The sequence below is a fragment of the Scomber japonicus genome, chromosome 9 (assembly GCF_027409825.1).
Source record: "Scomber japonicus isolate fScoJap1 chromosome 9, fScoJap1.pri, whole genome shotgun sequence".
Taxonomy (NCBI): Eukaryota; Metazoa; Chordata; class Actinopteri; order Scombriformes; family Scombridae; genus Scomber; species Scomber japonicus.
In genome coordinates, this window is record NC_070586.1 from 13,932,512 (window position 1) to 13,954,900 (window position 22,389).

Sequence of the window (22,389 nt, forward strand, 5' to 3'; positions counted from 1 at the left end):
TCCCTCAATGGGCTTTATTCTGGAGCTACTCAGGCTGTTCCAGCGTGGCGTGATAATGAGCCAGCCATCACTTCATTCTTTCACTTTTTCTCTTCTCTTACTTTGTCTTTTTTTTTTTATGTCTCTGCTTCTTTATTGAGCCAGACAAGACTCAAACATGCCTTACCATCGAGCACTTCCTTTCAACAAGCTCTTCCTTATTCTGGATGCAAATTCTTAGATGTCCTGTGGTCTACGGTTTGTGTTTTTGTCTAAAGTTGTACTATTTCACATGCAAATGTGCACATGCTGTGTTTTTATGTATGCTTTGTAACCACTCCATTTATAGTGGCTGTTAATTATGAATATAAACAACTGTATCACCTAGTCAAACAAAAAAAAGAAAAGAAAAGAGCTCTCCTCAGCTATCATTTACTTTCTGGATACGTTTTGTTCATTATAAATATGTTAAGGTCATGGGAATATTTTGTTACATCTATATATTCAGACACAGCTGCTATTGGAGATTTGTAACTACTGGGAAACACTTGCCAAGAGCAGCTAATTGCATTTCTGGAAAAAAAAAATAGTACTGAATATGATTAAATTCTGTGCAATTTTTGAGTGTCAATAAATTAGTTTGTCACTGTACATTGTGTGTAAAGGCAACTAGCTAACCATGCACTACAGGTGTTAGCGTCTTGTTGTCACGGCCAAGTTACAGAATAACTAACGATAGTTACAAGTTGGCGTAAAAGTGGGAATTATAGCTTGAGGTGACCAATTATTGTTTTGGTAGATTAGCTTGTACAAAGCAATTTCCATCAACAATAGAAACGTGTGTATGTATTTCAACATAAGTGTGCTTGTGTGTGTATGTGGTTATGTACATGAATGTGTGCTGACCTTAGGCCGGTCCCATGCGGAAGGCAGCAGATGGTTCCAGAAAGGTGCGGCTTTTGCATCTGTGCTGCGACAAGAGGCTGGGCCCATTCCTGAAGCTAGCAATGACAGCCTGCTCCTTTTGGAAGTGGAGGGTCCCTCATCTTCTGAACATGACTCCCCCGTGTCACTTGGGGACAAAAGCCTCTTTTTGGCTGGCCAGTGACCTCCAGAGGATAGACGGTGGCCATTACTGCTAGGAGTCTTCTCCCAGGAGGCCAGGCCATTAGAGGAGGTGGATGCAGCCTGAGTGGCACTTCGCTCCGGTGGGGAGGATTCAAGTCCAACTTCCCATTCAGTGGCCTCCCCTGGTTCCTGCAGCTCTGTGTGATGAGGGGGGGAAAAGGGGCCTGGGGGGCTGGTGGGGCTGGCGGGACTGGGAGTCTCATATGTGGATATTTCATATAAGTGGGGGCTAGGCTGGCCTCCAGACATACCATTACTACAACTCTCATTTCCAGGGCTACCTAGTGAGTAGGTGGGTGTGCGGCCCCCACTAGGTTGCTCAGTCCTGACTGAGCTTCCAAGAGAATGACCCTGATCACAGAGATGCCCATGTGGGTCACACATTGGGGGGGATCTAGGTGAGAGTGGAGCAAAGACATCAGGAATGGGCCTGTCGTGATTGTGCTGAGTTGGGCGTCGGGAGGGGTTGTGGCTTGGGGAGAGGGGTGGAGACCTGGGTGATAGTCCCCCCTCAGAGTCTCTGTGCTCCATCTGTGTGCAAGAGTATACAGAACCAGGCCCACCATGGCCCATCACTAACCCCATCCCCACATTTGGGGTTGGGGCTGGCCCACACAGCACCCCTCCCTCCAATGCTTCTCTGTCTGAGGAATCCCCCAGGTGGGGGCGCTTGTGAGTCAACTGGGGCTCATCTAGCCCCCTTTTCACACCCAACCGAACAGGTCTCTGTTGGGCATCAGTGTGAGATTCTGTGGAGGTAGAAAATCCCCCCAACTGGGAGAAAATGGAGAGCTGGTAGACCTTTTGAAGTCGCAGCTCCTCCTGACCAAAGTGCCTGGGGGCCCCTGGTCTGACCCCAGGGTCCAGGCTTTGTGTTGGAGCCGTAGGTGGAGGCAAGTCCCCCTCCTGGGCTGGAAGCTCTAATGGAGCCTTTTTGTGGGCTAACTCCACGTGAATGTGTCGCATGGTTTCTATGCTGGGGTATAAGAGTACTAACTAACTTTTGTGCAACAGGGTCAAGTAGGTCCTCACAAGTGCCAGAGGGCAGAGCAAGAGGTTCCACAGGAATAGGAAGTCCTATAGTTCCTGCTGTGATGTTGTCATACAGTGTGAATCAGGAAGCTGAGCTGCACAGCACCTGAGAGGAACAAAATACAGTATTACTGCTTAGGACAGATTAAAATAAAGTAATTAATGAAGGTAAGACTTAACGAATAATGGGAAAGATGAAACAGTATCAACAATTCAAATGAAAAGAATATTTATGGGCAGCTGTAATTTATGTGTGTGTCAATTCACACAAATTTGATATTGACACTTGCTTCAGCCAAGTGTTGATGGACTCTCCCTTTCTATTTTTACCTTGGAAGAAATGCAGACAAAAAAATGTAAAAGCTGGGGTGTGGGCTCCGTGTTTTCCACTTTCTTAAGTGTGACAGCAAAGGAATGGTATGCCTCTGATTGTTGGTTTTGACACACTGCCTTGACGATGGCTATGATGTCATGACTTCACTATGTTATGGCATATGACAGGACATCTCTAAACAGGGAGTCAGTGGTAAACTTTTCCTGCCCTAAACCATGGGGCAAATTATGTACTGTAATTTATAGAACATAACATCTAAGCACTTGTCATTTCACTTTACAGTTTAAAGCTGGATGGTCTGCTGTAAATGTCTTGATGTCATATCCAAGATGAGCATCTCACCTCTGTGCCTGTCCTTGTCTAATTCTGTCCGTGTGGACACACTGCATCTGGCACAACATCTGGAAGTTGTGTCGGAAATGGCCTAGTAAAGGAACCCATCTATCTCCATGGCAACTGCCACAGAACAACACCAACATCCCACGGTAGTTTTTAAGGAAACAGTAAGAACTCCACAGGAACCAGAGGTGGAGGAGGTGGGCACAGGAACTACAGCCTGAAGAGAAAACATAAAGAGGTCAGGTAGGAGATATCAATCAATCATCTATCAGACTTTATTTATATAGCACTTTTCATACAATAAAATGTAGCGCAGAGTGCTTTACATAATACAAGCAAGCAAAACAAAGCAGCAGTAAAGCCAAAAGCCACACACACACACACACACACACACACACACACACTTTCTCTCACACATAACACATGCATACACACTTGAAAGAAGGCAACTGAAGCGCTAACTTACTCTAAGCAATTTGCAGCAAGGAAACACCAGAGACCGGATAAAACCAAATAAATTTAAATAATTAAATAAATAAATAAAGTTCTTCTTTTTTAAATTTTATGAAAAATGACGACTTAATAAAAATAAATTCAAACCAGAATTAATAAGTAAGCATTAATTCCACGACATAATAATATAAACAACTACAATTATACAATAAATAGGCTAAATAAAAGTTTTCTGCCATCCATGACTTAATGTCTAAAATACACTTAAAAAAGGCATCAATTGGCCCTGTGTCATCAGGAGACCCAGCAATGTAAAGCTGCGTATCATCTGCATAACTGTGGAAGTGATTACGTAATGATATAATACAGGAAAAATACAGTCATCAGACACCATAGTTAAAATAGTAAAGTTACTGATGCTATGAAAGGCTTTGGGGATTTCCATGAGAAGTTGCATCAAATTGATTTGGGAAACACTAGATTGAGACACATTAACTGCATTTTGGTTGTTGTTTTTTACACTAAAGACAGAGTGGTCTCTAATGACTAACTTGCATCAAATCACCATCTTAAAGGCTAAAACTTACCGAAGAGGCGAAGTGTCAGTGATGCAGGAGGCTTCTGAGAAAAAGTGCTTCTAAATATGAACCGGAAGTGACTCTGTTGGGACTCCCTCTGTGATCGGCTGATAGCCAGACACGCCCACCATGATCACCTGGGCGTGGGGTACGCAATGACAGTGACATCATGACAGGGTCATTCCACCCAGAATTTCTGAAGAGCAAAAGAGAGACACAGAGACAAACCATCGATTAGTGAGTCCCTTATACTTTACTGTAACAGTCATTACAAGATGTGCACTGTTATGGGACATCCACAGATACACAAAGACAATGCACACAAAATATGACACCAAAACAAATGCAAAAAAAAAATCCACAGCGATACAAATACATACTTACACACGTTTCAACTTACACTCTTAAAGTAACAATGATATAGAGACACAGGTACACATAGTGTCCAAACACGCCAAGTTAAGAAGTCAATATTAAAGTGTGTTATTGTACTCAGAACAACACACAGGACAAATCAATTTAAAAAATCAATTCACTTATCAATTAACTACTCAACCGGCCTCCTAAGGGAGAAATGTCACAATCACTCTCCTTTATTTTCCACCACATGCTGCCCCACACTCTGGGTTGGTTGAGTGGAATAAGGAGAGGGGGGGCCACTCGTGCAGCAGATTTGACATTTCCAATGGTAACCTGGTGCTAAATGGGGCTAGGCCAAAAGAAGTGGGCTGTTTCTCGACCCACTTGGACCAGAACTTGGGAATGTGGAGGGGGGAAGTCACAGTGAGCCATTGCCATGACAACCAGTAGCCCAAGGATAACGGTTCCTTTGTGCTTGCCCACAAAGAGGGAGAAAGAGAAGCGGAGAGAGAGAGAGAGAGAGAGAGAGAGGGTGGGGGGTACTGGGGAGGGGGGCAGGGGGAGCCCGGCAAAGATGCTCCTCCAAGAAAATATCTACAAACACAACAAAATGGCTGAGCTCCATGAGGTGTGCACAACCAGCCAAAATGTCCACACACTGTGATGCAGGCCTGTGTTGAGTTGGCCTACACAGTGAGCCAAAGACTTTGATTGAAGTGCTTACATGTTTCATCAGAACCTTGAGATGTAAACTATAAGAGGAGTTTTAAATATAATCAAGCAACCTAATCTCTCCCACACTTTGCTTGGCACCCATATACTGTAACTCAGCAAAGAGGAAAAGTATTAGTCAATTTCAGTTACTTCACTTTCTTGCGTTTCCCCTTGAATTGTTGTGACAAAAAAGTGATGATGTAGGAGGAGATGCATTACAAATACATTATGCGTAAAGATCATGCAAGAGGAAAGACAGAAAAACTTGGTGAAAAAAAGGAAATGTAGTAAAAAGACAGGCGTTCATGGGTATTTTCCACTAGATTGAAACACACTTGAAATGTACCCACTTGTGGAACTGCTAAAGATGTTGAACCACAAATTGTGATTTTAATATGTAATGGTCAGGCTAGATTAATAAAATGGCAGGACAGGAGCTGCACTCTAAGTGTTTACATTGCTTGGCTGACAAAAAGTGTTTACATGAGCATGTATTGTGTTCCATGTCGTTTCATTCATTGGGGACAATTAAGTATTCAACTTCAACTAGAAGGGAGGAATCATCTGTCACACAAGACACAAGAAGGCGAGAGAAGCAGACAGAGGGACATAAAAGGGAACAGATTGAGCCCTACTTCCCCCCCATATACATTATGACCCGATTATACACAATTCCAGTATAATGGCATATCATCATAATCATACTTTCCAACCATTGTGCACAAAGAATCACACAGGGACAAAGTCACCTGTAATTACTCACATGACATATGGTTCCTATGCAGTCAGTGTGATGCCTTTGGGAAATGTAGATTGTGCACACTAAGAAAAACATACTTCCCCTCCCTCAACACTCAACAAAACACAGTTTTATAGAGTTCAACTGTCTAAAGCTGGACACAATGGATGCTATAAAGGATTGTTTTATGAACATAAGAGCACATTGGCAATTGTCTGTATACTCAAAACTAATCATACATCAACTGTCCAAGCTAATACTTTTGGAGGACTAATGCAGTGTAAAACAAAGCACTTGATCATTTTGCAGCTATTTCTCACGGTGGGGCACACCCTAGCATCAAACCAGACCAGTCACGCTTAAATGAGGACATCTTGTTACCTTCCTTTACTGCAATTAGTGATGTTATTACCAAGACAAAATAAAAGTTGTGAATTGATGTCCGTTTAACCAACACAATACATGGAGTCACCTCATTTTGTCACCTCCCTCTGGGGGCAGGTGGAGTCCCATGGGCAGACACAGGGAGTGGGGGATGGGAAATAACGTGTGAGGAGTCAGCACTGAGTATTTATAGTCATTGCCTCTGTCAGAGCTCACTGGGAGCACCCAAAGGCTCTGTGCTAGGTCCCGCTTGATTTCTGACCTTATTTTGAACTAGCTATACAGCAGCCTGGCAGAGGCAGCCCAGCCCTTTTCAGGCTTGATCCACGAGCCAGCAGAGGAGTGGAAACGCTCTGGCTTCACCCCAAGAAAGGCTTCAGGTTGCTCAGTGCATGTGCCAACCAAGACTTTAGAACTAATGAGCTCTATTACTGCATCGCTGAACACTGTATGAACATTTGCACCTGGCTGGTTATAATACAATGTGCCCATATACACCTTAGCTGGTACAAACTGGTCTTGTCAAATGCATGTTATGTTACTCACACAACACAAGTAAGGATATGAAAATAACAATTACAGTCCAGTATGTAATCTAAAAATGTTAAATGTGTTTGCAAACATTAGCTTTTTGCTGCTTCAAAATGTCAAATTTCTCCTATATTGGTCAATAAAACTCATTGTAATCTCATCTATCTTTTAAAACACTTTTATTAGTAGCTATTGCTATTTTTGGAAAATAATTATCATCAAAAATCATCTCACGTTTCATCGTCTGAACCTCGCTAATGTGAGGCATGAAGATGTTACACATCATTGGCAGGCCAGGTGCAATCTCACATGAACATCTGCAGCATCTCTGGAAATGGACCAGGAAGCAATCATTCAGAGAGCGACAGAGCGAGGCTGGAAATAGTGAGATGACAGACAAAGGAATGAGAAACGCCTGACAAGAGGGACGTAGCCAGACAGAGAGAGAGAAGCAATGCGAGAGAGTGAGAAAGGAAGAGGAGAACAGAGAGAGACTACAGACCTTGATGAAGGTATAAATACGGCAGGAGCAGGTAGAGGAGGGCTAGAGCAGTCAGGGCTACATAAACCAGCAGTTCTGAGAGTAGAGCTCACAGCCCATATCAAGCTGTACCAGGCTACATCCTCCTGTTCAAATCAGTACATTTATTCAACTAAAAACAATTCTTATGAGCTACTAGGACCCTCTTGTGACTAGCATTTCTTAAAAGTGGTCCAGTGGGTAAATAACTGCCTCACTACAAAGCTGCAAAAAGTCATACTGTTGTACCCAGATAATAATATTTGGCAAAATAATCAGCTATAATTACAAGGCTCAAAAATATTTTTGGTTAGGAAGAAACCCACAGAAATAACTAATTAAATAACTCAGGCTAGTCCTGTTTACTCAAGTCACATCTTAGGGTTAGGGTTGTTTTATTTGCATGCACAAAGGAGGAGGAAATACAATATGTGTGGTTGAAACAATGACAAAAACCAAGATCAAAAATAATAACACGACTTAATTGGGCACAGAAACCTGATGAAGAGGACCAATGGGACCAATTGACAAAATTTGTAAAAACAAGTTCAGTTTACCTTGGCACAGGCCTAGATTTGGAACAGAAAGTGAAGACTGAGTCATGCTTACAAAAACAATCTAATTAAATTAGCCATAAAGTAGAGATATGCTAAAGACAACAATAGGAACATTAGATGAGACAGTGGAGGGATAAATGAAATGTATTTATTTCCTGCTAGGATACACAGCAAACAAAATAGAAAAATGACCATTGTATATGTGATTTAAAAAAACTGTTTAGGAGACAGCAGACTAAAACCTGAGCTTCCTACTAAATAATTACATGATTGTAAAGTGTGTGAAAAAGTATTGTGAGCCTTCAGTTTTAGCTTTGGATCCACAAAGACATCCAAACCAGCAGTGTCAAGAAGGGCTAAAGTCAAAGGTTTTGAACCTAGTATGCATTCAGCACCTGACTTGACACATGACTGTTGTGTAGATCAAACATTTAATTTGGGAGTGGGACACACTAGTCACAGTCCTTCATCTGGCGGCTGATATTTGTTGAAATATGTGTAGGTCTGTATTTCTGTGACTTCATAAGAACATACACAAGTCTGCACATAAGCACCATTGTTCAGATCATGACCCCACAAACTCACAAGAAAACGCATTGTCAAGCTTCAAGTTATGCGCTTGTGCCTAAAACACCGGTGATTCGGACCAGTCAGCATGGCGAATCCATCTGCCTCACAAGGTAAGACAGTGACATACAGATGGTTCATCCAATCAACCTGCTGCATTTTTTTTTTTTTTTTTAAACTTCCAACCCGTTTTCATGGACAACTTTTCAGATGGTTCTGTGTGACAAACCACCTAGTGTGTCAGGTGAGTCATGAGGTCAAAGGACAAAAGTCTTGGGTCAGATGACTTACAGCACATCAGGAGGCCCAGAGGTGTTTAATGTAATCATCATGAGAGAGAGGTGGTGTAACATGTGATGGTGAAACATTGAATAGAGGCTAAGACAAAGACAAAGAATGTACTGATCTACATGTAGCAAATGACTCACACACGCTAGGTTAGATCCACTGAAAAGCCAATTAAGAGCTTGTTAAACTGAGACACTGATCACTCGTTGTAATGGCAACTGAAGCATCAGCATGTTTATCAAAAACATCTGCAGAAGAGGCAGAAGTCCAATTAAGACTCTTGGCTCACTTTACACAAACTGTGCATGGGTTCAGTTAAACTCACACACATGTTTACTCACCAACACTGAAGCACACACAAACTTATCAGAGGTATGCTGACAGCTGACCTACAAACCTGCACTCAGTGAGATGTATGGGGGGTGAAAGGGGACAGAGTTCACAACCAACACCTATACTCAGAAAATACCCTAACATTTGGCCTGTGTACATGTGCACAGGCCAAATGTCACATGCATGTGTACACACAAACTAATGCACTATGTTTACGACATTTAAAGCGTCATATATCTTTTAGCAATGAAGAAGAAACTACTTTTTAATGCAACATTAACAATAAAACTCTTACAATAAGTAGAGTTTACATGAACAACAATCACTTAATAGTTGAGAGATGTTATACACCTGTTATAACATACCATTGTGTTTATACTATGATTATACAGGCTAGTGGGTAAAGTAGATCCATAACATTCACAAGCTGCTACAGTATGGTTGAAAACTGTTTTTCCTTCACTTCAGAGAACACATTGATCATGGTTGACATATACGTGTTGTTTTATATCCTAAATTGCAGAGTTGGATGACAGCTCATGACTAGGTTATGTACCTTGGACACTAACATTGAATAATCTCTATTATTTGTTCAATTTGAGTCATTTTATACGGTGAAAGATCAACAGAAGTTTGAATCAAAAACTTAAACCTGGGAAACTATTGGCAAACTTTTGACTCTCTCTATTACAATGCTATTTTCTTTTAGTTTCAAATAAAGGAGGAAAACATGCATCAAGTTTAATGAAACCACAGAAACCAAAATGCAATGTTGTGCATCTGTGCTCGTGTTTCTATTTTGATCCTTAAAACACAAAGACAAACTGTCTCTGTTAGTTAAGAAAACCAACACTCTTTTAAATCCGACTTTTTTATGATGTGGTTATAACTGCATTAGTAAATGAAAGAGACTAACCAAATGATAAAACCGAGGAAACAATAAGTTGCCAAAGCACATCACTCAAACTTGACTTGGTTCAATATTTCTTTAAACTTTTTTCTTTTACCACCTGACATCATTTGGCTCTTGCATGGGTTAATTCTTCACCCTGTTACAGACATGACAGGGTTTTATTTTCAAATCAGTGGAACAGGCTTTCATCTTGAATGGGCCTGAGCTCTAGCTGCTCAGCTGCATTCAAGCCTCTTTGTGTCCTCAATCCATTCCTTTACACTCACAGCCTGTAACAGCGGTGTGATAGCATCAGCATGAAGTTAGCAGCCTCCCAAATGCACCGATTGTCTCATCAAGTTTAAGCTGAACCCCGCCCGAGCTACTCCCCTGGCCTGTACTGTGCCTGGAGGCTGATAAACACACACACACACGGACACACTCATGTGCACGTTCTCAAACACACAAAAAAAAAGTTAATAAGTGCTCACTGCAAACAATCATCTGTTGATTAGATTACAGGAGCCGGCTAGGGTTTAGAAATTTGATGTCACTGTGGAGAAGAGGATAGAATGACAGCGACTGTATCTGTGAGTGAGTGTCACACAAAGACAGAGACAGAGAGACAGGAAGCAACAAAAGGAAGACACAAACTGACAGAAGGAGAGAAGTAATGATTGAAACTGATAAACCTCTCAGTGAGACAGCGTTATGCCAAACCCATACAGTACTTAGGCTGGAGAGTCATGGTAGTCTAAACTAAGCTGGCTCAGTGACATAGTTGCTGAGAATGCTGTTTGACACAGGGTCCCTTTCTGACTCGCCCTCCCTCCCTTTCTGCCTGCCTGCCTGCCTGCCTGCCTGCCTATCTATCTGTCTGTCTGGCTTTCATGTGGCCATTTTAGGAGACGTTGAGTCACCCATGCCCAGCTGACAATATGACAGCAGCAACATTTAGTACACTTGACTCGAAAAGCAGGAGAACTTGTGGCACTCACCCTCTCAGAAAGATGGGGTTTTTTATCTTGCTGTCTCACTCTCTGCCTCTGTCTGTCTCCTTCCTTCCTCTGTTTCGTCTGATGAGTTGGACTGTCCTCTGTAAGTCTCTCTTCCCAATGGGTCAGGCTGACTTGCCTCTCTGTCTGTCAGTCAGTCAGTCTCTCTCTCTCTCTCTCTCTCTCTCTCTCTCTCTCTCTCTCTCGATCAGTTGTTGTCTCTCTGTGTTTCCTTCCTCCTGAATAGGTGGTGTTGAGAAAGAGAGACGAGTCAAAGTTGTTCTGCCTCTCTCTGCCTGGTTTTGTCAGGAGGCCTGATAGCATGCACTAGCTCTGCTTCTCTCTTGTTTTCTTCCTGTCTACCTCTCTTCTCCACCCTCAGTCACATCAAAAACCCATCAACAACTCTCACCCCCCACTCGTCTCACGCTTTCCCTCAAGCTCCTCTTTTTTTTCTCTCTAGCTCCCCCCCCTTGCCTTCTTTCCTCCTTTCTCTCATTCGCGCCCCTCCAAAATATCCTGGACACAAAAGCCACTTCACATGCTAGTGTTCCCCCTTTCCTCTCCTCTTCCTCACCCTCTCTTCTCCCCCTCCTTTCAACCTTCTCTCGCAATCCTATACCCCCTCTCTCTCTCGCTCTCTCGCTCTCTCTCTCGCTCTCGCTCTCTCTCTCTCTTTCGTTGTGTGTGTTTTCTTCCTGTTGGTTTCCTCTCAGCTGTTAGAGCGAGGCGTGCTTTGCTCACTCAGCAGTGAAGGCATACAGTGGAAGGGGAGGGGGGTGAAGTGGACGCTGCCAACTGATTGGTTAGAGAAAAGGGGGGTCAGCTGTAGGGGCTGATGTCCTGATTGGCCAGGGGGAGGGAGTGAAAGTGGAGGAGGGAGGAGGCATGGGGAGCCAAAACCCTGCTCTTGCTCAGCGTGCTCTGCAGAAGTAAAGAACAAGACCGAAGAACACTTAACCCAGATTGTGTGTGTTTGCTTATTAAATGTGTGTCTCTCACAGCTTCAAACAAGTTATATGTATAGTGTTTAACATAATTGTGTTATGTCTTTCTATAATGTGCCAGCCGTACATGTGGTTGTGTGTCTGCGTGCGTCTGTTGGTTAATTAAAGCAAAACAGTTAATAAAGGAGTTAATGCCCGAGAGAATAAAGATGCAAACATCTATACAATCCACACTCCCCCTCCCCTCCCCTCCCTTCCCACACACACACACACACACACACACAGGCACTTAGTGTGTAGCATGAAAAGTACACAACGCCTTAGGCCTACACCAGCACAAAAGCAGAAGGCTTATCTGCGGCCGGAGTACTGATAGAGAATGAAATGCATGTGAAAAAGTTTATCAGCTGAGTACCAGTACCAGCCCTCAGCTGTGTGTGTGTATGTGTTTGTGTGTGTGTGTGTGTGTGTGTGTATTTTGCCATCTGTGAGCTAATAAGGAACAGCATGTTGACTAGGCAGAACTATTTTGAACAGAGTGGTGCGGTTAAAGTACACAGAGCGAGGGCAAGAGTGTGTGTCACCTCTCACACATACACACACACACACACACACATACACACACACAATGTGGGGGGAGATTACACAGGTTAAAGCACTATGAACAAAACATACTCAAAGCTGTCAGGGGTACATATTTAAGCACACAACTTTGGCCGGGCTCTCGGACACAAACACACACCTCCCTGTTTGTGCTTTATCTTTATTTAGGAAACCTGGGTCTACTCGTTATCAGATGAGTGCTGGTCGAGACATGTGAGACAAACCTATTGATAGCTCGCTGTCTCTTTATGTTCCAGTGACTCTCTGTCACCGTCACATCTGCACCTACATCTCCTCCAGCTCCTCCTTCTCCATTTGTGTATGTTTCCAAAACAAGATGGAGAATGTACACTCCCCAGTTACAGGCCTATAATGTCCCTGCCATACGGGAAGACGGAGGGAACATGTAGTTTTGTGTAGGTTCTGACAAATACGGAAAGTGACTTTAAAGTTCTCTGAGTTTATTGTGTGATTAATTGCTATTTCATGATCATAAATAAATGGTTTTGACAGCTTATTACGTTTGTGAGATTAAATAATTATTTACCAACGGAATAATTATTAATGATTTATATCACAAAATAGAATATATACACATTCACTGGATTTTATTTGACAAGCAAAACTAGAATCTACCAAGTTTACTGTTACACTTTAATATTACTGTGTCTTATTGTGTTTGCATGTTGCTTTATTGCATGTTCTTTCCTGTAATTGTTTTCTGTTTCTTTGTTGTGTATGAACAGAAAGACAATACATTTTTACCTTGACCCTTGACCCAGCTGTTTTATTTAATCAAGAACTGCTGTTGATTCACCAAAAACAAAAAAGAAATGTCCTGCTTTGACTGCACAACTGTTAAACAGTCCACGCAGTCTGTGCATGCATGTACATTATGTATTCTCAGATGGAGGCAGCCTGTACAGCTCTGTGTGGAAGGATGTCACACTTGTTTTGTGTCCTAACTGTAAAAGGCAGGAGGGAGGGAAGGTTTGACAAACAACACACGTCTACAGTTACGTACCTCCAAATATAGAGAGATAGTGGAGATAGGTGGAGAGAAGGGGGGGTAGAAGGTGTAAGAAGAGAGAGGCCACAAAGACAGACATATGAAGATGAACTGACAGGGGGGAGAGATGGCAATATTTCTGTCGTCAAACAGGCTCTGCTACTGCTTTTCACAAGAAAGCTTGTAAAAAAAAAAAAAAAAAAAAAACTGCAATAAAGGGAGACTTTCTGCTCGCACGCAGCACTGCATTTAGGATCTAGTGTTTCAACATACACAAACACACACGCTCACACATTTCTGTCCCTTTAAGAGCCCATGTTGTCTTCCATATATGGCAAAAAAGAGGTGTGCTTTCTCTATGAGGACCCTCCTCTATTCAAGGGCACTGTGAGTGCAGCTGAGGAGAAAAGAAGCATTGAACACACATATTCACATTCCATCAAACGCATACATTGATGCAATCCTGACATCAGAGCATGGCATGGTGTTGTGATGTCTATATGACAACGTTTGGAGCTGGACTTTCAGCTGAGGCATGTGAAAACCCACCTCACACACATAAATGCACACACATACCTTGTTTTTCTTGGCCTCACAAAGTGACACCAGCTGTGTTTTTGAGGGGGATTTTACCCACCAGCTGTAAACAGTTGCAGACTTAAAAATAAATAAATTGAAGAGCTTCATCAATCCTAAAAACTCCTTCAGGAAATCAGTTAGTAGCAGTACATAACTGGTTTTAAATATGGAAAACAAGGTTCACTTCACCCTCCTTCTCGGGGAGGAAGAGAACAAAAGGAGGAGAGGAAGAGGGGAGGTGGAGGAAGGGTGGGAAAGGAAAGTGTGTGTGTGTGTATGAGTCCGTGTGTGAAGGGAGGGTGTCTTTGTAAAACTAACCATGTTAAAAGAGGCATGGACCCCCGTGTGTGTGTGTGTGTGTGTATTTGTGTGTATTTAAGAGCTCTAGTTCTCTTTGACAAGTATGCGATGAGAGCAAGCAGCAGCCAAACAGAGGACATGAGGAAAAGTGTGGAAGCAATTTTCACAGCTAATATTTACAAGGACATTACAAACACTCGCTGGTTCAGAAACATTTTGAACATTTTGTGATGCAACATGTTTGGTTTTACTGTAACATTTAAGTGAACCACTACAAGGTAGGATTTATTATAGGAAGGCTGGTGTTTACAGAGGCAACCACCAGTGTCTAAAATTAACTTTTGGGCCCTCTGACCTGCTAAGTATTGCTAAATTTCAACAGCTCTTATGTTGCTTCTTTAAAACCAGCTTTCTCATCTATATAGCCTTCATTTTCTATTTCTAGTGGCATCAGTCACCACATGGTAATAACATTAACTGCTTTCTTTCTTTAATGTTTCAGCCCTTATTTCTCTCTAAGTTGAAGTGGGTTATGTATGACTTTACAGTAGAAAAGGACCTCTGACTTTGAGGCTTACCTGCCCAGTTTGACTGGTATAACCCCCACCCACATTGGTTTCTTTATATTTACATTTCTAGAGCGCTGCACTAATCCAGCGATTTGAACTTTCTCCTGGAGGACGTGTTTGACCAGCTGTAGGTGATGAATAAGCTCACAAAGCTCAACAGAAGCATGCATATTCAAGTATTTGCATTTAACTAAACTACCTGGAGAAAAATAGTGTGCGTCTATATGAGAATTAACTCGATATATCTGACCAGTAAAGACCCCTCACGTGTTTGGCTTATTTTGGATTGTACACCTCAATACTCAACTTACTGTCAAGTGACTATAATGTCACACTAAAAATTCTACTGAATGTCAAGTGATATATATGGTGTCTATATATATATATATAATCAGGGTCTGTGTCAGGGTTAAAGTTGGGATTGTGGTTAGGTTTAAATCAGGCAGATGCAGCAACCTTGGCTTGTCCCAAGTTACTGAAATAACTTGTTTGTTTTTCCAAATATCCTCAGTGTTTCTCCATCCACCTCTGCAACCAGTTTATTCATTAATCCAACACCGCTGCGGCGCTGTGAAATGACTATAAGTGGAAACAGCCCCTTTTTTTTATACTTTTACTGCCACCCAGTTTATTTACATCCTATTTTCTACTATGCATCCGATAATGATCTACTATGATGATTAAATTTCCACACAGAGATAATTCACGTTTAGTTTAATCCGGTAAAATCCAATTTAATAATCCATTACTGAGAATTAGCTGTTATTTTCCAATATGTTATGTATACTGACTCATCCACAGAAGAAGAGGTTTAGAGGGTCAAAGTTTAAACAAAGCACTCTACATGTAGCTCGCTTCTACAGATTGAATATGGGAATAAAAATGGGAGGAGGGCAAAATCAAGTATAGGGACTGATGTGTACAAAGAGAAAGGAGAGAGACAGCCAGTTAGGGGAGGAAATGCGGGGATGGGGAGGAGTGTTGCACCCTGAATCTTGGTGACAAGCCGGGCCAGCTCAGAGGATGGAATGTTCCAGAGAAATATGTTGCCTATTCATGGAGGACAGAAAATAAAGCTCTCTCTCTCTCTCTCTCTCTCTCTCTCTCTCTCTCTCTCTCTCTCTCTCTCTCTCTCTCTCTCTCTCTCTCTCTCTCTCTCTCTCTCTCTCTCTCTCTCTCTCTCTCTCTCTCTCTCTCTCTCTCTCTCTCTCTCTCTCTCTCTCTCTCTCTCTCTCTCTCTCTCTCTCTCTCTCTCTCTCTCGTCCTTTCGCCTTCTTCTGCTTGTCTTTTAACCTCTCTTTTTGTCTCTCCCCCTCACTTTCTCTGCATCTGTGCTTCCTCTACCCCCTTTTCCTGGCCTTTAGGTATTTTCTTTTCTGTCCATCTTCTCTTACTTCAAATCAAGTCCTTCTTTTCTTCCTTGCATGCTCGCGGAACTTGCACAGCATGGTGGTGTTGCACCACTCTGAGTGTAGTCCAGCCTGCCATCTGGGCAGTGAAAGGAAGGGTATACAAGAAAAAAAACTTTTTTTTCCTTGTATATTTTACTGATAACCAACAAAGCCATATTGTCATTATTTAACTAGACAACATGACTGATGATTAATAACTAGCCAGACTGAATGGTGGAGAATTTTTACCCACATTTGCTTGAGCAGAGCGAACACAATTTTACAGCGACCTGTAAAATTGTGAAGTGTGAACATGAAATAATAAAGCAACGAAGCATGCACATTTCTACTGGCACACGCATGCACAAAGCAGCTCAACCATTTCGATCTGGGGGTGAAGGGCAGAGAGAGGTCTAGCTAGGGTTAATCCTGAGATCAGTCCAACGCACACACACATTTGCGGTCGTTAAGCAGCAGTTAGTGAGAAGCTTTGGTGCCACAGGAGTTGTTGCTCTGTGTTTGAGCCCTGAGACAGAGCTGTATCTGTATATATCTATAATCACAGCAAGTACATGCTGCAGAATTCAAACAAGCAACTAAAACATTAGACAAGCTTAACACAAGTTACCTAACTAAGCTGAACACAGGTCAAATATGTCCTGTCTGAAAGCCACCGATGCAAAAACCTTTCAGTTTTTAGTTTTTAAACTCAGCAAACCTTCAACCAAGTAAAATAGTAACTTATTCAGCTCTATCACCACTGTGAATGTCTCAATCATGGTAGGCCTATACGCAAAAATGGATCAAAGTATTTTCTTATAGTGATGTATTGACATCTAATGATTCTATGAAATAGGCAAACAAGCTATACAATTAAAAATGATTTGTTCACCTTGCCTGCAACTGATTGTGTCCTCCGCTCGTCACGTTGGGACACAAACAAAAGAGATCTTGCCAAGGACTCGGATCACTGCAGTTTAGACAAGAATGTTACGGCTCAGCTGTTCCCTGGCTATGATGAGACGCACAAGTCCGACCAGGCACACACACACACATTTATACAATAACACACTAATGCACCGCAGCCGCGAGTATACAAATAAAGTCGGAGATGTTCTCAAATGATAAACAAAAGGCTTCAGGGCTCCACTTTTCCCTAAATGCCTACCGTCTGAGCAGCACTCACTTCGCTTTGGCTTTAAGTGTGGAAAACAAACACACACACACACATACACACACACACACACACACACACACACACATATGCAGCCCTGTTCTGCTTGAAGGTGTTTCTGTACAGCACAGCTCTCAGACTCTTGAGAGGACATGAGACTAACTAATGCTTTCTGCCTGGCAGGAAACATTGTTTGTGTTGGGTTTTTTTTAAATAATATTAAATAAACACATGACTTGGCATACTGAGTGTTATTCAAACATACAAAGTCAGTCTCTAACATAATATCAACAACGAATTTCCAACAGGGGGTGTCACAGATTTCCAAAAGAGAAACATTTTTTCCCCCCTTCTGAATGAAAGTCAACTTAAATGACAAATCATGCAAAAAAGGCCCGAGCCTGTCATACAGGTTCAGTCTCAACAAGATGGAGAGATGGGAATGAGAGCAACAGAGGGAGATGGAGGGCTTTGATGCTGGGCGAAGGGAGAAGAGACAAATGACAACGTACTGGGGAGTAATGGACAGCGGGAACAAGACAAGGACGAAAGGGAGAGGGTGAATAGGTCTTAGCTTGATAAGCTCTGTGTTGACCTATATAATGCATAGAGATACATCTGCCTTCCAACATCTACTCACTCTTCCTGACGTTTGTGGATATTTATATAAATAACTAGGGCTGTTACTTATTATTTTCATTATCAGACAATCTATTAATAATTAAGTGGTAACTTAGAACACAAACTAGTGAAAAATGCTCATCAAAATTTCCCAAAGCCCACTTTCAACATTTCTAAATGATTTATTTCATTAAGACTAACAATCACAAACTCAAATGTATGACATCTACAGTGATTAAAAAAAAGGTAAAAAGTGTCAAATCCTCACTTTTGACTGCAACTACTGTCATTATTGATTAATCTGATTACTGATTACTTTCTAAAATATTTGATTAATCATTGAATCCATAAACTGTCAAAAAATTTGTGAAAAATCTAAAATGTTCTAAAGCCCAATGTGATGATAGTGCGTGTTATCTCTGACTAACACTTAAAAGCTTAAAACCTCCTTTTGCATTAAAAAAAAGACTCAATTAATCTTTAATGAAAATATGACCAATCAATTAATCAATAACTGTTTCAACCCTGTGGTAAATCTTTTTTTCTTGACAAATGAACGATTCATTGATTGTCAAAATTAGTGCAATCAACGTCACAGATGGACAAAGAAGAAACTCTCACATACCCACACTGCACAGACTGGGATATATCACAGCGCTTTGCTCCACTGGGTGTAATGTCAAACCATGTTGATTTATTCAGCAGGTGGTACTGTCACCTTGACATCCTCCCTCTCTCTGGATTTCTGTTGTCAGCTGTGTTTGAATAGGAGGTGAGCAGGCTGCGAGGTGGAGCTACCAAACACACTGAACATAGAGGAAGGGCACTTGACAGAGGAGAGAAAAAAAAACCCACATTGTCTCGCTGTTATCAAAAGGCCTGATGCAGGTTTTCTCCCACTGATGAAACATGAGTAGTGCAGCAGCAGAATCATAAATGACTGGTAATGTTTGATGCTCAAGAGGGCAATGTGTGCTTAAAACCTTGCTTCTTTAACATTAAAAATAAAATGACTTAATATCATGAGTTTGCAGCTCTCCTCTTTCACTGTTTCATTAATGTGCCGGTACCACCCTTTGCAAAGTTAAGCAGAAGCCACATATTTAAATTGATATGTAAGCCACTTAGCTTGGATGACTACAAAATGCGGCTTACTGTACATGACTTCCTCATTATCTGAAGTGTCCTCATTATATTATTTTATGGCTGATTGTCAATATTTAAACCACCACCATCGTTGCAACGGTCTCCCCATTCCCACTTACTACAAGCAACTTTGAATGAACTGGCATTCCCTTCACTAGCCTTTAAACAGGATCATATATTAAGCAGAATCAGTCAGTCACTTAAAAGTTAACCTACATGAACGCTGATTATATGCTTGTAAGAGGACTAACTAGTTCCTCTTATTGACAGACTGTTAAGTGGACTAACTGACCTTTAATGGTAAGCCTAAAGCTAAGTGTAGTTTCGAGTAGTGAGTATGTGTGCGTGTGTGTGTGTGTGTGTGTATGAATAAAGACCAGGGGTGAGAGAGAGAAGGCTTCAGGGTTAAAGTGGTACCCATCAGGGCTGCACCGGTGCTATTTTAAGACCTCAAGAAGAAGCTGTTATTGAAGAAAGATAGAAGATTTCAACCAGGCTCTCACTTTCTCACTCTCTGTCCCTCTCATTCTCTCTCTCTCTCTCTCTCTCTATCTCTCCCTGTCAAACACACACACACACAAATTAAAAAGTGTGATTCCTCGAATTACTTTATCTCCTTAAAACAGACCATTGCAGAAGTGACAGCCACAAAAATGTCTTCACCCCGGATGTTTCTCCTTTACAGCGTCTTTACATATGGAGGATTGCTTCTTGTGAAAAGGTGAAAATACAGGCAGACACACTCTTTATAACATGGTTTATGTTGCCCTCTGACTTGTCCTAATGTTTTTAATTTTTATCTTTCATCTCAACCCTGCTTCTGCTCTGTCTCCCAGCTGAACAAGTTATCTTCTAGCAAACAGGGTTTCTCTAATTGGCTCTCTCTCTCTCTCTCTTGCAGTGGTTCTCAAACCTGGGGCTGAGATCCCTGCAGCGCTCATGACTCGATGCACGAAATGAGAAAAACATTAGTGCCAAATAGCTCCTCTAATCTTTGTGATAAATGTTTCAATCTCAAAAAATAATAACATACTTTTTTATTTTAGTCTCTGGAATACAAAAAACATGTTTGTAGTGTCTTTTTTTTTGTTTTTACCAATCTGTGCAGAACTTAAGCAGCTAACACTATTTTTATGCTTCACTGGTAGATTGACACGGTTTATATTAAAAAGAGAAAACCAAATGAGGTAGAAGCTAAGATGACAGGTAGTACATTTTTATTCAATTTAAAGACAAGAGAGAAACATTGTTCCTGTCAATCTATCAGTCACTGTTACTGATTGCTTAAGGCTACGTATTAAAACATGGATTCATAATGACTTAAACATGCTTACGTACTTAACTACATTTGTGTGAAGCCTCCCTTAAACGTAACATTTTAACAAATAAATAGCTCTTTTATTCAAGCGAGGTAATCTAGCCTCATAAAGATGCAAGTACAATACATACACACGCACTCTGGTGATCAATATAGCCCCAGAGCTGTGTCGAGTACTGGATATAACCCACATAATCATAATCTCTGACATCAAATCCTGCAGGGACACACTGGAGGGCTGACAACAAGCCTTCATCAGCTCAACGCGTTTAATAGCCACCCCCACTTTCCACACACATACAAAGCGCTGCCACATACGGACGCAACAGGATGGACCGTAACCACTCTGTCAGATCGCCAAACATAGTCAGAGTATGTCCTGTGCAATGTCCCTGAACTTAACTCTTTTAGTGTCACAGATATGTTGTGGTTGCAAATGCAAGCAAAGCCACATGCAGGCCCGATGATTGACAGAGGCCCCTTAGTCGAGGCCTAATCTATTCAGACAGAATAAGGAGAAACTGAGCTTTCACGGCCTCTACTGAGAATCAGCCTCATGCTGACCATAATGTACTGTAACTTATCTTCCAAACAGCTTAACAAGGTACTGGGGGCTCCATATACTATCATGAAAACACACATGGCTGCTACTGACCACTTTGCTTAACTCAATGTACTTGGCAGTCCAGAAAGCACAGAGGCACACGTTAATATGTTAGTAGTGATATGTCATACTAATTCTAGTTTATTTATTTTTGTTCCAAATCATTTCTGTTTCTTTTGACATGAGAGGTTTAAGTTTCTTTGTCTCACCTGAACAGACTTCTTCTCTTTTTTTCTCTGAGTGCATTTTAGTATTAAAGAGCTTAAAGCTGATGAGTGATTGTGCACGGGACAAACCCTGACCCGGGGCCCAGGCCTGCTGAACAACATGCACCTCGCCTGCAAGGTTGCTTACAGCAACGATCTGCATGACGTCACACTCAGCTGAGGACAAAGCCCACTGGTTTCTCCCAGACAGAGAGGTGGGGGCTGGCTGTCAGAGCAACGCAAGGACAAGCAAGAGAGAGAGAGAAAAATGTAGACTTGCAGATGGATTTGCTGCAGCACTGTGCATGTGTGTGTGTGTGTGTGTGTGTGTGTTTGTGTGTGTGTATATATAAAAATCTTCTATTTACATACATGTGAGACAGCTGGTGGATTCCCATATGCACGTGCACTGTATAGCTGATGTAGGGCGAGTGTGACTGCATACACGTGTGCCTAATGAGTGTGTGTCAATGCCATCATGCACCCTGCTTGTCAGGACAATGGGAGGCAGTGCATTGCAGCTGAGCGTAATATCACTGTAATAACTGATTCTTATCACTTTTATAGATTGTATATATACTCTGGCAATGGTTTGACACCAATAAAAAAAATGCTCTCTGCACTGCATGATGCAATGCAATTCTCAAGTGCAATCCAAGGGAGCAATACGCCCTCACATTGCACTCAGGGCTACCATCTCTCCTGTGAGCTTTACAGTGATCATCATCACTCCTCCCGTTGAGCTACAGTCATAATCTCATAGATATATGCCAGTGGTGGTTGATCCCTCCTCCTTGCACAGCCCACATACAGTATGCACAATCCCAGGAGTGCATGAGTGTGCAGTTATGGCGAAAATCAAATGTATACAAAAGCATTCAGATGAGACACAGACAGACAGACACTCAGGATGGTGATTGATGCATGACGGTTGTTTTTTTTTCTTATCACTTTGTCCCTAACCACCGCATACTGCATACACGTACACAGACATGAAGAAAGAGTGAGGAAGGCAGACAAAGCAGGGGAACGCCCCCTATACCCAACAAGCTACTGTCAGGTCATCAACTGGTTTAAAGGCTGGATTCCTGACATTGCTTTTTGCTCAGATTCACAGATTAATAAAAGGTATTGATAACTAAGGAATTTAACTCAAATGATGCAAACATTGCTAACTATATCACCTGACCCCCCCGCTC

The 22,389-nt window shown here is 41.8% G+C and overlaps 1 protein-coding gene across 2 annotated transcripts in view; it reads right to left on the reverse strand.

Annotated features, from left to right (window-relative positions):
* Positions 1-22,389, reverse strand: part of LOC128365329 (atos homolog protein B) — a 29,289-nt gene that overhangs the window by 6,432 nt on the left and 468 nt on the right. Inside the window, exons 1-4 of one of the 2 annotated variants that reach the window (XM_053326023.1) lie at positions 10,727-11,192; positions 3,853-4,039; positions 2,816-3,029; positions 886-2,245 (exon numbers count right to left, since the gene is read on the reverse strand). In XM_053326023.1, coding sequence (XP_053181998.1) covers positions 886-2,073 — 1,188 coding nt within the window. In that variant the 5' untranslated portion in view covers positions 2,074-2,245; positions 2,816-3,029; positions 3,853-4,039; positions 10,727-11,192. Of the gene's footprint in view, positions 1-885; positions 2,246-2,815; positions 3,030-3,852; positions 4,040-10,726; positions 11,193-22,389 lie in introns of those variants that run through there. The other variant, XM_053326024.1, reaches the window with a different exon arrangement.